Consider the following 16,346-nt stretch of genomic DNA (forward strand, 5'->3'; position numbering starts at 1 on the left):
AGTAGAGATCGTTCAACAACTATTTTAAACAGGTCGTTATTACTTATTTCAACTGAAACTATTACACTCACCTCAAGATTTAGCTGTGTAAGCAGCTGACGTGTCATTCTGTCAAAAGATTTACTACTACCAGTGCTTGGGAAATGGACAGGATGGAGCTGTGTTGACTTATCAAAAATGTATATTTGACCCGAAAGGTCTTGATGAAATGTGGGATGATTCAGTTCTCAGAAAGTGGCTATGTGGCAAGCCCTGTTTGACTTTTGAGGGCAAATGAATTAAAGTTGTTCATATTTGCTGCACATACAAGATAAACATGAATTGTTTATTGTCTATTAGTAGTGGCTTCACCTGTTATCACCTGAATTCACCTGTGAATTCAAGAGGTATACAAAACTCCATGATCATGATTTTATTGTTGGGGCTTTTATTGTAAATCGAATAAAACCTTTCACCCACAGCTTTCACCGGTGCGGAACAGGAGTAGCCTACGCACTACGCAAGTAGGAACTGACGTGCATTCACGAGGACGAATGATGTGGCAAAAATCAAAGGGCGAATCGCAAAGAAATAGTACCAATGTATCCTTATCTCACAAATGGTATGCTGCCTTTACACACTAGTCAATTTTCCTGGATTGTATAACAATTAATACGTTTCAATGGTGAATATCCTACATCAGTTTAATCATGATTAGAAATTACACTTTTTGAAACATGAATAACTATATTCGTCCGCCCCACTGAAGTACACTGCCATTTCCGGATTGTTTCTCTCCTCTTGAGCAGCTGCCACCGCCATTGCAGGTTCAGGGTGTTCAGTGCAGCTGCAGCCGTCCGTCATCAGGGGAAGCGCGCAAGTTAACAGCAAAAGGACGAATAAAATCACCATTACATTTTCATACAAGACTTCGAGTCTACCCAATTGGACTTTAGACTAGCCGTTCCCTGGCTGTCCGGCTAGGATCTGAGAAGAAGCCGTAGTTTGTTAGCATTACTTGGAGAATCGGGAGGAGAGCAGAGGAACCGTCATGGCTCAGATTCTGCCTATCCGCTTTCAGGAGCACCTGCAGGTATGTTGTCTGTTGAATGAATGGTAATATTTCGAAAAATCTATCATGTATTACTTGCCTCATATTCATTGTTCTTTAGGACATCAAATTAAACGATAATTAAGCGAGCGTCACTGATCTCTGAATGAAAAATAGCTCCGTCTCAACATAATGTGAGTTAGCTTAGCTAGCTTATGACATATCGTCGACCGGCTCCGTGGGAAGTTGACACAATAGCAATGGATTATAATATTTGGCTAGATATCGTTTCTACCTAGTTATCTTACCCGGTGGCATGGATGGCGAGGTTGTTGGTAGGCTGATAAGCTGTTATTGTTGAAGTTAGAAACTAAAATAAAATCTAGTTAGCTAACTAACCTGTAACAAACTCTCTAGCTAACTACTCACGTATGTGTCGTAGTGTTAGCTACATTGCTAAGGAAATAATGGAATAGCAATTCACCAACAATCGCAAACTACGTTGCCGGGTGGTTTGGTGTTTTTCCGCATATAACGTTATAGCTAACGATCGCTAGGTAGTTAAATTGCTGACTATTCAACCCGGATCAAAGATTAGTTGGTTAACTTTAACCAGCCACCTAGCGTAGCTAACGTTGTAACCCGTCACACATCTGACTTGTCAAGCGATTTGAGTTTGAATTGCCAACCCTCCATGTACACTTGTTCTTGCCCCAGTTTTGAAAAAGCTGATCTAGCTCAGCCAGCTGAGCGAGGTCTCTAGCTAACACCAAGCCTGATAGTCAGTACTCAATAGTTACCGTTTGTCTTTCCGAACCAAACAGTAACAATCTCCTTTCATTCATGTTGATTGCTAATACATTTTAGTGCTTTGCTGGGGGTAGTGAATGGACATTACCACCTAGGTACACACATCTTGATATTATGAGAGAGCATGTCATCAGCAGGTGCATGACACACCTTCACACGAAAGCAGACTTGGCTTTGTTATGTGATTTTTGTTTTTGTTTGTATGAATGCATACCTCCCAAACATTTCCCATGTCACAGATGACACGTTTTATAATTACTTTTCTCTTTTTGAAATAAGACTCTTGGGCAGGTTGGCTGTAGCTAATGTTTAGTGGACGATCACCTCAAGCACTAAAATGCTCCACAAAACTATGTGGGTTGTTTTTTTTTTTTTTAACTTAAATGTAACCTTTTATTTAACTAGGCAAGTCTGTTCAGAACAAATTATTATTTATTTACAATGAGGTGGATGACGCTGGGCCAAATGTGCACCGCCCTATGGGACTCCCAATCAAGGCCGGATGTGATACAGCTTGGATTAGTGTGCGAATCCAATCCAGTCCCTGGATTTCGAACTAGGGACTCTAGTGATGCCTCTTGCACTGAGATACAGTGCCTTAGACAGCTGCGCCACTAGGGATCCTTGTGATGTCTGAGACCATTAAAACCAAGGAGAACTGTGTTTGTGGTTTTCCAATTATCATACCTTAGCCTGACATGCATGTCATGGTGACTATTGAGCTCTGTTGGTCAGGTTGAGGAAGTGGAAAACATTCATGCTCCTTGGAGAGGATGGATTGTGTCAAGACTTGGCTTGCAAGATCTGTGACCTAGCTAGTGAATAAATCAGTCTCTTTGGTGTTTTTGTGGAGCCTCAGATTCAGAACAAGACATGCGATCCGCCTACATCTTGGCTTGGGAATAATCATTTGGTTTGCATTGTTTATTTGCTGCTACATAATGCATCGTTTGTTTGTTTTTACAGCATGTCTCGCACACACAACCCGTTATTAGAAGCACAGCTGGATAGATTGTCACAGTCAGACTGACCTTACTACAATACTTCCATAGACACAAGCGCTGCTCGTGACTGAGACTACATCACTTTTGTTGTGCAATTGTGTGGGTTATTTTCTACATCTGAAGAGGTACTGTTTTTGCTATTACATTGATTCTACTTTATCTTCTCTATTCTCATGGGTATTGTCTGAGTGGAATTGTTACTGTTATTCTCAGTATTTAAATCTGTGGTGTAAAATTATTATTCTCAGGACGATTATGGCTAACCACATATGGTGAAGGGAGGAAAAAGTATTTCCCTCTCTGTCCCCCTCTGTCACTGTGAGCTAACGTTATTGGAGGGCTGCCCTCTAGATTTTTTTTTGTGTGCAGAGTCCAGACAGGGATGGTGACTTCAACACAAATGAACCCTACAGGCAGTGCCCCAATCATGAGACCTATTATCCACTCCAGCCTTTACTCCTTCACAGTACAGTGCACTCACAGCAATAGCACTCCATATCACTACTGTACCTGTTCTGTTGGCTACTGAAGCTACGTTTGATTCAGCAACTTTAAATAATATAGCTCTGGAGTTATTCATACATCAAGTCTGAGGTTGACAAGCCTGTGTAAAGGCCTTTTGTCTGTGGAATTACAATGTACAGTTTATAGAGGGGGAAAAGTCTGATGTCCTTGACAGGTCCATAATTGCAGGAGTGGGTGTTACAGTAGATGAAGGTGGTACTGTTAGATACTGTACTGGCTGTTCTGTGCATTGAGCTCAGCTGGCGTTGTCATTTATATCTGCAGACACTGGAAGGCAGGGGTGTCGTGCAACAGATCCACCACCTCATGCATTCTGACTGAGAAATATAACTTCTCAGAATGATAGATTTTTGACTGAAATTACGTGTGTGTGTGTGTGTGTGTGTAGAATTCACAAGGCCATGTCAGGTTATTCTCAACATGAAAGCATGTTCACTGCAAAGCCAGATAAGGATTTTGTATTCACACAATTAATTGCATTCATTTGTTTCTGTGGTCTTACAACAGCTGCCCACAGCACACACGTTTAGGGTGATAAGAAGTTATTACTGAAGTATGTGCCCTCTGATTTCTGTGTCATTGGCACATCAAGGTCATTGTGTGTCGTACCTTTGGGGAGTCCAGCCACTATCTCTTATGCATGACCTGCATATGCTTTCATGCATGTTTCACAGATGGTATGGAGCTGGGCATGAGCAGCGGATCATGCAGTATGTGCCACATTGTCCTTCAACTGGGCATTTCACAGGGGCTGTAATTAGTAATGAAGAGCCTAGGGTTCCTTTGTGTCAGTCAGCCATTTACATTTTAAAAGGTGTAGCGGAGGCCAACAGTGATCATCTGTTGACCTCCCTGTCAGGTTTATGTCCACACACAGCCCCTCTTGAGTGTCAGGTATACGGGCTGGTTGGTATGAGGCTTCACACCAGGAGATCTAGCTAGCTCCCAGGAAACAGTCGAAGCCTTACTGAGCCCATTGGTGCAGTGTGGTCACATGATCTGAGGAAGTCATTGACTATTCTAACGTCAGCCCCCTATATCTGCCGCTGTGACGTCACGGTGCTCCAGTGGGCAGGTGATGGATGGTTTCTCTCACACAGCCGGCCAACTACTGCTGTTCTAAAACAGCATAGTCAGAGACCCAGCCAGCCAAACTCCGTCAGATCCATGACTTCTACAGATGGCCAGATATAGGCAATTACCAGAATCTCGCAGTATTCTTCAAAGCACTCATGGCTTCACCCGTACTGACCCCACAGGCTGAAGGAAACCCATGGTGAACTTCAATGCAGTGCTGCTGGCTGGGACACTGCTGTTTATCTCCCACTGGGCCAAGACATTAAAGATGGAGTCCGCAGTAGGGGGAAAGGGAGCCACTGGCCGCCCCACCACCATTCTTATTGTTTTTGTTGCGGAACTGAGGAGCATCGTGCAGCGTGGTCAAAAAAATTGTGGTATATATTGTGCTCTTCTGTTGCGTGCGCAATTATGTTAGTAAAAAAGTGTTTGTTTACAGTAATTACTTTGTTGTAATATCACAAACGGACATGGCTGTTTCACCACTAAGGATTCCAGCTTTAACTTCTCTAGGGTATGTGGGACGGTAGCGTCCCACCTCGCCAACAGCCAGTGAAATAGCAGAGCGCCAAATTCAAAACAACACAAATCTCATAATTCAATTTTTTCACACATACAAGTATTATACACCATTTTAAAGATAATCTTCTCGTTAATCCAACCACAATGTCCGATTTCAAAAAGTCTTTACGGCGAAAGCATAGCATTAGATTGTTAGGACAGCACCTAGACAAGAAAAACCACACAGCCATTTTCCAAGCAAGGAGAGGCATCACAAAAACCAGAAATACAGCTAAAATTAGTCACTAACCTTTGATCTTCATCAGATGGCACTCATAGGACTTCATGTTACACAATACATGTATGTTTTGCTCGATAAAGTTCATATTTATATCCAAAAACCCCATTTTACATTGGCGTGTAATATTCAGAAATGTTTTTCCTCCAAAACCTCCGGTGAATGAGCACATCAATTTACAGAAATATTCATCATAAACTTTGATAAAAGATACAAGTGTTATGCACAGAATTATAGATAAACTTCTCCTTAATGCAACTGCTGTGTCAGATTTCAAAAAAGCTTTACGGCGAAAGCACACTTTGCAATAATCTGAGTACAGCGCTCAGTCACAAAACCAAACCCGCCATTTTGTGGAGTCAACAAAACTCAGAAATGGCATTATAAATATTCACTTACCTTTGATCTTCATCGGAATGCACTCCCAGGAATCCCAGTTCCACAATAAATGTTCATTTGTTTCGATAAAGTCCATATTTATGTCCAAATACCTCCTTTTTGTTCGCGTTCAGTCGAGTAATCCAAATCCACTGTGCTCGCGCAGTAAATTCAGACAAAGTCAAAAAAGTTATATTACAGTAGAAACATGTCAAACGATGTATAGAATCAATCTTTATGATATTTTTATCATAAATCTTCCATAATATTCCAACTGGATGATTCCTTTGTCTTCAAAAAGGAAAAGGAACACAGCTGTATCTCACGGGAGCATGCGCCACTGAGCTCATGTCATTTTCTCAGTCATCTGACTCCATATGCTCTTATTCTCTCCCCATTCACAGTAGAAGCATGAAACCACGTTCTAAAGACTGACATCTAGTGGAAGCCTTAGGAAGTGCAAAATGATCCCATAGACACTGTATATTGGAAAGGCAATCAATTGAAAAACTACAAACCTCAGATTTCCGCACTTCCTGGTTGGATTTTTTCTCAGGTATTTTGCCTGCCATATGAGTTCTGTTATACTCACAGACATCATTCAAACCGTTTTAGAAACTTCAGAGTGTTTTCTATCCAAATCTACTAATAATATGCATATCCTACCTTCTGGGCCCGAGTAGCAGGCAGTTTACTACGGGCACGCTTTTCATCCGGACGTCAAAATACTGCCCTCTACCCAAGAGAGGTTAAAGCCTCCCATCCACTTTATTTACTCTCCCCCTGCTGGTGTCCTGTCCTATCCTCACTCATCCGGGGCCACTTGCATAATTTGCAATTTTATATATCAACTATTTTATACAGGTGGGTGTTTAGTGAGCCCTGGCTGTGATAGATTGGGACTTTTCTCTCTCTAAGTAACAAGAGCACTGCTTGTTTTTCCAGGCATTATTATTTTACACAGACACTCGCACTCAAATCCAGACACTCAGATTGTAAAACGCTGTCAATTGTGCAAAAGTTGGAGTTGAGAAATATGTCAAACATGACTGGAAAGCTGGGATCCTGCTCTTTTCAATAATTGCAGACTATTGTAGTTTAGGAATGTTAGGCAGTGACTGGGCTTATTAGAACACATTTAGTTCCATGCAGCAATTGGCTGTATGAGGCGTTGCACGCTCTCGCCACCCGACATTTGATGTTATATAGACAACAATTGCATTATAAAAATAAAAAAAAGGATTGTGCTTTGTGTAAATGTTTGTCTTGACAAGCAAGCAGCAACATGTAGTCCTTGGCCTACGTAAACCTTTCTTTGCTAATATTTTTTTATTTTTATTTTTTTAGTCATTTAGCAGACGCTCTTATCCAGAGCGACTTACAGTAGTGAATGCATACATTTCATACATTTTTTTTCTCCGTACTGGTCCCCCGTGGGAATCGAACCCACAACCCTGGCGTTGCAAACACCATGCTCTACAAACTGAGCCACACGAGACCACCCATTGCTATGTAGGATGACTGATATGAAAAAAGACTGAAAAGGTGGATTTTTATTCTGTGATTGTGGAATGCGTGTGCCAAAGTTAATCTCAGAATTGCCGGGTTTCCCGTCTCCGCTGAGACATATCTGTCACTAGTATCCAGGACATAGTGATGTGGAGCTCACTCCAGACAGAGAGTGAAGGCTTTGACATTCTTGGCTTCGCTTGGAAATCAAATGCTGGTTAATAACAAGTTTGAAGTGTCAGACATCTTCAAGATTGTGATGTATTAAATACAAATAGAAATGATTAAAAAAAAATTAAAAAACATGTTTTGGAGTTTGAAAATGTACTGGCCCAAGCAGGCTATATGAAAGCTTGAATGACTGGCCGGGTGAGCTCTGCAGATGTTTCCCGGGCAGCCCAAATGTCGAGCACTGACAACCAACCATCAAACAGCAGCAGGGAGGCAGTGTAACCATTAGACACACATTCACATGCCCTAATAGCTTGTGCCCCATGCAACTGCAAGAACAGGCAATTTTCAACACCACAGACAGCGACCCAAATGCCAGTGATTAGGCTTACTTGTAGACGGCGGTTCACACACACTGCCTAGGCAGCGCTACTGATTTGAGATGTATACTTACACAATACAGATGTAATGTAATAATAGTAGAGGGTGCTACTGTTAATAAACACTTACTTGTAAACGAAGTCTGTCTGTCCTTCTGGGAAAAGACATCAGTGACTGAACTGTAGAACTCCTCCCCGTTGGCCCTCAGTTTTAAAAGTGTCTTGGTCTCGATGCGATGGAGATGATGGCAAAGGATGAGTCATCCTTGATCAATCTGTTTTCTGCTCTGTCTTCATCCGTTTCAGCACAGAAAGTGACCTCTCAACCGATGCTTTTGTGGCTGGTATGGTGCGGACCAGCTGCAGTAACTTTGTTGCCTCGGGGATAGTCTGTGTTAGGTCATGCTGGAACAAAAAGCCGAGGAGCTGTCCAGGTGATTTGTCTCGTACCATTTGTGAACTGTACAATCTGACAAAATGAGCCTTAAGTCCTAACGAAATCTAAGTACTGGTGCCGATCTTCTGTGACCTTGTTTTTATTTTTTTGCAGTCCACGAAGTCAACCAGATTAAGTTCACCAAAGAGGTCAAACCTGTCTGTCATCTGAACATTGACATTGTCCAGTATGTTGTAGTAGATTCGCCCCCTCTACTCTACTGATTGTCTGTTTCCAACCAGTTTCGCAGTTCTGCTCGAATCGCTCATAGAAATGATCAAAGTATTGTCGCTGCTGTTCCAGTGCTTTCATTGTTCCGCTGATACTGGTACGGGAGGAACCCATATCCATCACTTTGTTCTGCAGAACACGTAGAGTGTGCCAGTTCCATTAAATTCCACCATAGGCCTTGAGCATAAAGCAAACACAGTGGTGGTCTCTAAATGGGTTGCTAGCTTGTTTCTTTTCAGCAAAGGCATGTAGTAATCCCACATAGTTTCCCCTGGGCCTGTTTGATGAGCTGGCACTCTCATCGTTGCCACGAAATGCCAACTCCTGTTTACCTAGGTAGCATTAATTAGCTAGGTCTTTCAAAATCTCATGGTTCTCTTTTACCTTTGCATTGTGCATGCTGATGTTCCAGCTCCGTTTTTCATTCATTGCAAGATCTATCCGTGAGCTGTAGGGCTGTCCTCGACTAAAAAACAAATCTTGGTTGATGAGGCACGTCCTGTTCTTTCGACCAATCTATTGGTTGAAATGTTTAAATGTATTTTTCCATATAGACAGACACAACTTATTTGTTTGAATAAAAACAACTACTTATGCACTTAGCTTGGCTGATGCTTTAAGCACACTGGTTGACTAAATAATTAAAACACACACATGAGTCAAAGAGCCCGATGATAGTGCCTGTGTGACAGGCGCACGTTGTCTCGCTCTCCTCCCTACTGCAGTGAAGGGCACCACAGAAAGTGTTTATTGCGCTGTCCATGCTGAAGCTGCAACATTTCAGCCATTTAGTTTCTTTCTTGTTTCTGACTGAAAAGTTCTGTTACTGAAATCCCTAATTTGTTTAGGATAAACATTCCCTCAACCCTTGCTCTCTTTATGTAAAACATGTAAGCATCACATGTATGTGACCAATAGGGCTTGACCTATCATAATCACATCAATAAATCAGTTATAACAAACTCTGAACGTGACAGCAAAATGGATGCAGAAGACATGAAAATGAAACTCGAAACGGGCTAATGTTTACTGGTTGTTTAGGAGGGAAAGGGCAAGTCAGATCTGTGGAATATTAGGTGTGTGTGTTGCGGTTTGATGTTCCCAACATATTGCTCAACACATGTCTGCTGCAGAGGGATGAGAGCCATGATAATCAAGTTTTGATCAGTCATGGAAATGAGTGCTTAAAACAAATTGTCTCCCTATTTAAAAAGATGGAGAACAAGCTATGAAGGAAAAATGCTGGTGTTTTGGTGCAGTTACAGCCAAGTAGTGCATACATTATTGTGCGATATTGTCAACGATCTGATAGGCTATATTGTCAAAAAATATCCTGATTTGTAACTTTATAGATTTGTTTTCCACCATCACTATGACGTAGCCTGGTTTTATCATACTAGGGCTGTCTAGCAGAGCATAAAACATAATTCTCTCTGTTAATGCAGCATGAACAAGTTACAACCATGTAACCAGTTCAGCTGAAAATGAAATGTCCTCAAGGTCGCTTCCATTTCTCCTCCTACCTAGCTACATTGTGCATGACTGTGCTCCTCTCCTTACTACCTTTAAGTCTATGCATTTTAGCATGGCAATAACCCTTGCCAAATGGCATTTAAATGAGACATGACATTTTACCCCACCAGTTTACATTTCTTTTGAATGGAAACATCTTGCCCTGCTCTCTTTAATAAGACATCAACTTTAAAAGGTTTGTGTGGTCAACTTTAAACTCTCACCTGGTAACCGGCTGATATCTTGTGACATGCTTGTGAGCATATGGATTTGCTGAACACTTGACATTCCTCAGTGCAGGCCACCCGACTGTACAATAAAGCAGCAAAGCATTTCACAAAACGGAAAAGAAACTACCCGTAAATCAACCCTCAGTCAGCAGAACTGGCATGACCAGTGGCTGGATTCCACTCTGCGTTCCGCTTCCTTTTTTCCCCTTATATCCATCAGGGCACCCTTTTTCCTCACCCCTGGGTTGGTGCTGGTCAAATGTCCCGTGGTCACATGGTCGCCGTGGAGACAGGTCCAGCCTGTTGTTTCAGTCCGTGGGACAATGGGCTCCTGCTTCCTGTTGTGGCGTTCTAGAGAGGGTTGGGGCTGAAGCCTCTGCAAGCCTCAGCACATCCTACCCTTGACCTTCCTTTAACTCCCGCAGAACGCGGGGGGCTTTTGTGCTGAGCAAGGTGTCCATGTTCCCTCGAAGGAAAAGAGGAAACGCTAACCTCGGGTTAAATTAGCAGATTAATTCATGGGGCAGGGGCTTCCTCTTGTTAGGAGAGAGCTTAAGAAAGCCGTTGGTCAACTTCAAAACATACAGAATGCTGTACATTATACCGGTTTTAATTTCTCTGCACTGGCTGCCTGTGAGTTAAGATTCTTCTTTCTGTTTTTAAATCAATCCACGATTGTGCAGCCCAATACATGTCAGACATGGTTTTAAGTTATGTACCCAGTAGGTCCCTCAGGTCCTCTGGCACTGGCCTTTTAACTATCCCAAAGCCTAGGACCACGAGGCAGGGAAAGGCAGCCTTTAGTTATTATGCCCCCAGCCTCTGGAATAGCCAGAGAACCCCCGGGGCGGGGCTGAAACTGTGAACATATTTAAGAGATCTTTAAACACTTTTAGCTTTGCTTTTCCTTAGGGTGCTTTTTAGTTCAGTTTGTCATTCTTTGGTTTTTAAAAAAATCTTATGTATGTTGTGTAGGAAATATTTCAGCTTTTATTTAGATTTTTTTTCCTGTAAAGCACGTTGCGTTACATTCCCTGTCTGAAATGTGCAGTATAAATAAAGCTTGATTTGATGATTAACATGGTGTCGGGGAAAGTGTCTGATTTGTGGTTTAGCCTAGTAGTCGTAACATAAGCTTTGATTAAGCCAGGGGGAGAGTGCAGTTGATTGTGACTTGGATGCTCATTCAAGCCGCTAGGCTCCAGCTTTGTGAAAGGCATTTATTTTGAGTTTAAGGTCACTGATTCCTGGTGAGAGAAGACAGGACCGCAGTCGTGGCCACAGTGTAGCGCTACTGCAGCGCTACTGCAGCTTCTAGAGAGCTGAAGCGGAAGTTGCAACGATAACACCAACAATGTCAACTGAACTTGCAGATTTCTTGTAAACCGATTAGATTTTTTTTTTTACCAACTGTCACTAACTGAAAACCCCTTCTGAGATTTACTTTCTCTATGGAGTCTGTGCTGCTAATGTTAAGCCCTGTTCCACACAGTGCACTACTGCTATTTCACTGTCTGCCAGTCAGGCTGTAGTGGATATCCATTTGATCCAGCCACGCCAATGTATCTGGAACCAGGAGCTGCTTGGCTCAGCCCTTATTAATAAATGATCGAGCTGCATACGGATGTGTCAGTCTACATTTCTTGTCGGCTTCCCAGTCTTACATAACAGAAGTATGCAGAGCATGCTCCACTGTAGTGCCATTTAAGATCTAGGTAGGGGCTTTCATGTCATTGTGACAGTGGAGTGGGAGAGACAGGTTTGTGGTGGTAATGGATGAGGAGAGGTTTGATGGTGGGTGAGGAGTGACTTACTTTTGCCTTGTGGCAGTCTGTCTGCGTCTTCCCACAGCACCCGCAGAGTCAATCACCTGGCTGGGAGCATCACTCAGAATCATGCTCCCTCTTTTTCATCCCTCTCCCTTTGTTTCCCCCGATCTCTCTCTCTCGCTCTTCTCTCTGTTTCCCCTCTCTCGCTCTCTCTCATTATGCTGCCGTGGCAAAGTGAACTTGGACAAGGACACCCACCGGATAAATAAGTATGTCACACTGTGGCGTCAGCCGTGACCCTAACTGTTTTGTCTTGCTCGCTATCTCTCTCTCATATCATCCATCTTTCGTTGTCTTTCAAGTCTCTTTCCTGCTCTTTACTCACTTCCGTTACATCCTCGATTTACTCTCTCCTTTCTTTTATCGCTCTTCTGTGTCAAGTCTCGTGGCGTGTGCTTCCCTGCAGTGTTGGCGTACATGTCCATATTTAATGCAGTGATTCGCCGGAAATGTGCCAAAACCCGCCAATCCAGCTTATGCCAAGGGGTAGGTAACCCAACAGCAGGTCTGTGTGAGGAGAGGACAAGCCTCATGATTAAATGAGTGATTTTCCAGCCACCTTCAGGTTGGTGTGTACAATGGTGTTGGTTTGTTCTAGTTTCACCCAAATGCCTCCTCAGTGATGTCATGCATGGCTATGTGGGGTGGGCTATGTTAGTGCCTGCCCAGCTTGCACTCATGTTTGCCTGGTCATGGACAATCAGACAAACATTTTGCTCAAATCAAATGTTATGTCACATGCGCCGAATACAACTGGTGGTGACTTTACCGTGAGATGCTTCCAATGATGCAGAGTTAACTGTATTATACAAATACAATAGTAACACGAGGCATAAAACATCCCATCCTACATCCAGGACAGATCCCATCCTACATCCAGGACAGATCCCATCCTACATCCAGGACAGATCCCATCCTACATCCAGGACAGATCCCATCCTACATCCAGGACAGATCCCATCCTACATCCAGGACAGATCCCATCCTACATCCAGGACAGATCCCATCCTACATCCAGGACAGATCCCATCCTACATCCAGGACAGATCCCATCCTACATCCAGGACAGATCCCATCCTACATCCAGGACAACACTCCTTGGTATCAGATGGAGGCTAAAGAAGGCCAAGGAATGGTCAGAGGGCACATCTGTTTGGAATCTTCTCAGGTTTTGGCCTGCCATATGAGTTCTGATATACTCACAGACACCATTCAAACAGTTTTAGAAACTTTAGGGTGTTTTCTATCCAAATCAAACAATTATATGCATATTCTAGTTTCTGGGCAGGAGTAATAAACAGATTAAATCGGGTACGTTTTTTTTATCCGGCCGTGAAAATACTGCCCCCTATCCATAACAGGTTAAGTACCAGCCCACTTGCTTGGACAGCCTCTAGTGTAGGTGCAAGCTGGTGGTGCTGGTATTTGGCAGTCTCAACCACATACACAGGCTTGCAGTGCGTGGCCTCCAGATTGCAGGCCTGACAGCTATTGTGGGCAACCTAGCTGTTTGGAGAAGGTGTTCTGGATGGCAGGGAGCGTGGCGGAGGTGTTGTGGCCTACCCTCACAACCTGGGGCCTGCCCGTCAGGAAGTCCAGAATCCAGTTGCACAGGGAGGGGTTCAGTCCCAGGGTCCCAAGATTGGTGATGAGTTTGGAGGGGAGTATGGTGTTGAACGCTGAGCTGTAGTCTATGAACAGCATTCTCACGTAGTTATTTCCCCTCTTGTCCAGGTGTGAGAGGACAGTGCGAAGTGCAATTGAGATTAGGTAATCTGTGGATCTGTTAGGGTGGTATGCAAATTGGAGTGGGTCTAGGATAATGGTGTTGTGTGTCATGTCCAGCACTTCATAATTACAGATGTGAGCGATACAGGGCGATAGTCATTTAGGCAGGTTACCTTGAGATCTTGAGAACAGGGAGAATAGTGGCCAGCTTGAAACATTTTGGGATTACAGAACAGACCCTTGTATACCGTCTGGACTGTTAAAAAGTTTTTGTTCACGTCGGCCACGGAGAGCGAGATCACACAGTCATCTGGGAAACAGGGTCTTTCACGCAAGGCACAGTGTTATATTCCTCAACGTGAGCATAAAAGGCATTTAGCTTGTTTGGGAGTTCTGCATCATTGGGTTTCCCATTGTAGTCTGCAAGCCCTGACACATATGAATCAAATCAAAGTTTATTTGTCACGTGTGCGGAATACAACAGGTGTAGACCTTACAGTTAAATGGTTACTTACAGGCTCTAACCAATAGTGCAAAAAAGGTATTAGGTGAACAATGGGTAAGTAAAGAAGTAAAATAACAGTAGCGAGGCTATAAAAGTAGTGAGGCTACATACAGACACCGGTTAGTCGGGCTGATTTGAGGTAGTATGTACAGTTGTGGCCAAAAGTTGCGAATGACACAAATATTAATTTTCACAAAGTCTGCTGCCTCAGTTTGAATGATGGCAATTTGCATATACTCCAGAATGTTATGAAGAGTGATCAGATGAATTGCAATTAATTGCAAAGTCCCTCTTTGCCATGCACATGAACAGAATCACCCAAAAACATTTCCACTGCATTTCAGCCCTGCCACATAAGGACCAGCTGACATCATGTCAGTGATTCTCTCGTTAACACAGGTGTGAGTGTTGACGAGGACAAGGCTGGAGATCACGCCGTCATGCTGATTGAGTTTGAATAACAGACTGGAAGCTTCAAAAGGAGGGTGGTGCTTGGAATCATTGTTCTTCCTCTGTCAATCATGATTACCTGCAAGGAAACATGCGCTGTCATCATTGCTTTGCACAAAAAGGGCTTCACAGGCACGGATATTGCTGCCAGTAAGATTGCACCTAAATCAACCATTTATCGGATCATCAAGAACTTCAAGGAGAGCGGTTCAATTGTTGTGAAGAAGGCTTCAGGGCGCCCAAGAAAGTCCAGCAAGCGCCAGGACCGTCTCCTAAAGTTGATTCAGCTGCGGGATCGGGGCACCACCAGTACAGAGCTTGCTCAGGAATAGCAGCAGGCAGGTGTGAGTGCATCTGCACGCACAGTGTGGCGAAGACTTTTGGAGGATGGCCTGGTGTCAAGAAGGGCTGCAAAGACGCCACTTCTCTCCAGGAAAAACATCAGGGACGGACTGATATTCTGCAAAAGGTACAGGGATTGTACTGCTGAGGATTGGGGTAAAGTCATTTTCTCTGATGAATCCCCTATCCGATTGTTTGGGGCATCCGGAAAAAAGCTTGTCCGGAGAAGACAAGGTGAGCGCTACCATCAGTCCTGTGTCATGCCAACAGTAAAGCATCCTGAGACCATTCATGTGTGGGGTTGCTTCTCAGCCAAGGGAGTGGGCTCACTCTCAATATTGCCTAAGAACACAGCCATGAATAAAGAATGGTACCAACACATCCTCCGAGAGCAACTTCTCCCAACCATCCAGGAACAGTTTGGTGATGAACAATGCCTTTTCCAGCATGATGGAGCACCTTGCTATAAGGCAAAAGTGATAACTAAGTGGCTCGGAACAAAACATCGATATTTTGGGTCCATGGCCAGGACACTCCCCAGACCTTAATCCCATTGAGAACTTGTGGTCAATCTTCAAGAGGCGGGTGGACAAACAAAAACCCACAAATTCTGACAAACTCCAAGCATTGATTATGCAAGAATGGGCTGCCATCAGTCAGGATGTGGCCCAGATGTTAATTGACAGCATGCCAGGGCGGATTGCAGAGGTCTTGAAAAAGAAGGCTCAACACTGCAAATATTGACTCTCTGCATCAACTTCATGTAATTGTCAATAAAAGCCTTTGACACTTATGAAATGCTTGTAATTATACTTCAGTATTCCATAGTAACATCTGACAGAAATATCTAAAGACACTGAAGCAGCAGACTTTGTGAAAATTAATATTTGTGTCATTCTCAAAACCTTTGGCCACGACTGCACATGTAGATATGGTTAAAGTGACTATGCATATATGATGAACAGAGTAGCAGTAGCGTAAAAGAGGGGTTGGTGGGTGGCGGGACACAATTCAGATAGCCCAGTTAGCCAATGTGCGGGAGCACTGGTTGGTCGGCCCAATTGAGGTAGTATGTACATGAATGTATAGAGCATCAGAGCCGGTGTAATAGGATTCCACCTTCCTCCTATATTGTCCTTTTTGAATGTTTGATGTCTTGTCGGAGGTCGTAGCCGGATTTCTTGTATGTGTCCATGTCAGTGTCCCGTTCCTTGTAAGTGGTAGACATCATCTATGCACTTATTGATGAAGCCCGTGACTGTTGTGGTGAACTCCTCAATGCTATCGGATGAATCCCTGAACATATCCCAGTCTGTACTCGCAAAACAGTCTTAAATGGCGGCATGGTCAAACTTGCCCAAGGGAGGACGAGGGAGGGTCTTGTATGCGTTTCTATGGGT

At 43.4% G+C, this 16,346-nt stretch overlaps 1 protein-coding gene across 1 annotated transcript in view; it reads left to right on the forward strand.

The window, feature by feature from the left end:
- The first annotated feature begins 633 nt into the window (after positions 1–633).
- Positions 634–16,346, forward strand: part of LOC106567969 (clathrin heavy chain 1) — a 68,786-nt gene continuing 53,073 nt past the window's right edge. The window contains exon 1 of the mRNA XM_014137896.3: positions 634–1,072. Within this exon, the coding sequence (XP_013993371.1) occupies positions 1,031–1,072 (42 nt within the window). The 5' untranslated portion in view covers positions 634–1,030. The remainder of the gene's footprint in view (positions 1,073–16,346) is intronic.

This window comes from Salmo salar, chromosome 13 (genome assembly GCF_965601325.2).
Source record: "Salmo salar chromosome 13, fSalSal1, whole genome shotgun sequence".
NCBI lineage: Eukaryota > Metazoa > Chordata > Actinopteri > Salmoniformes > Salmonidae > Salmo > Salmo salar.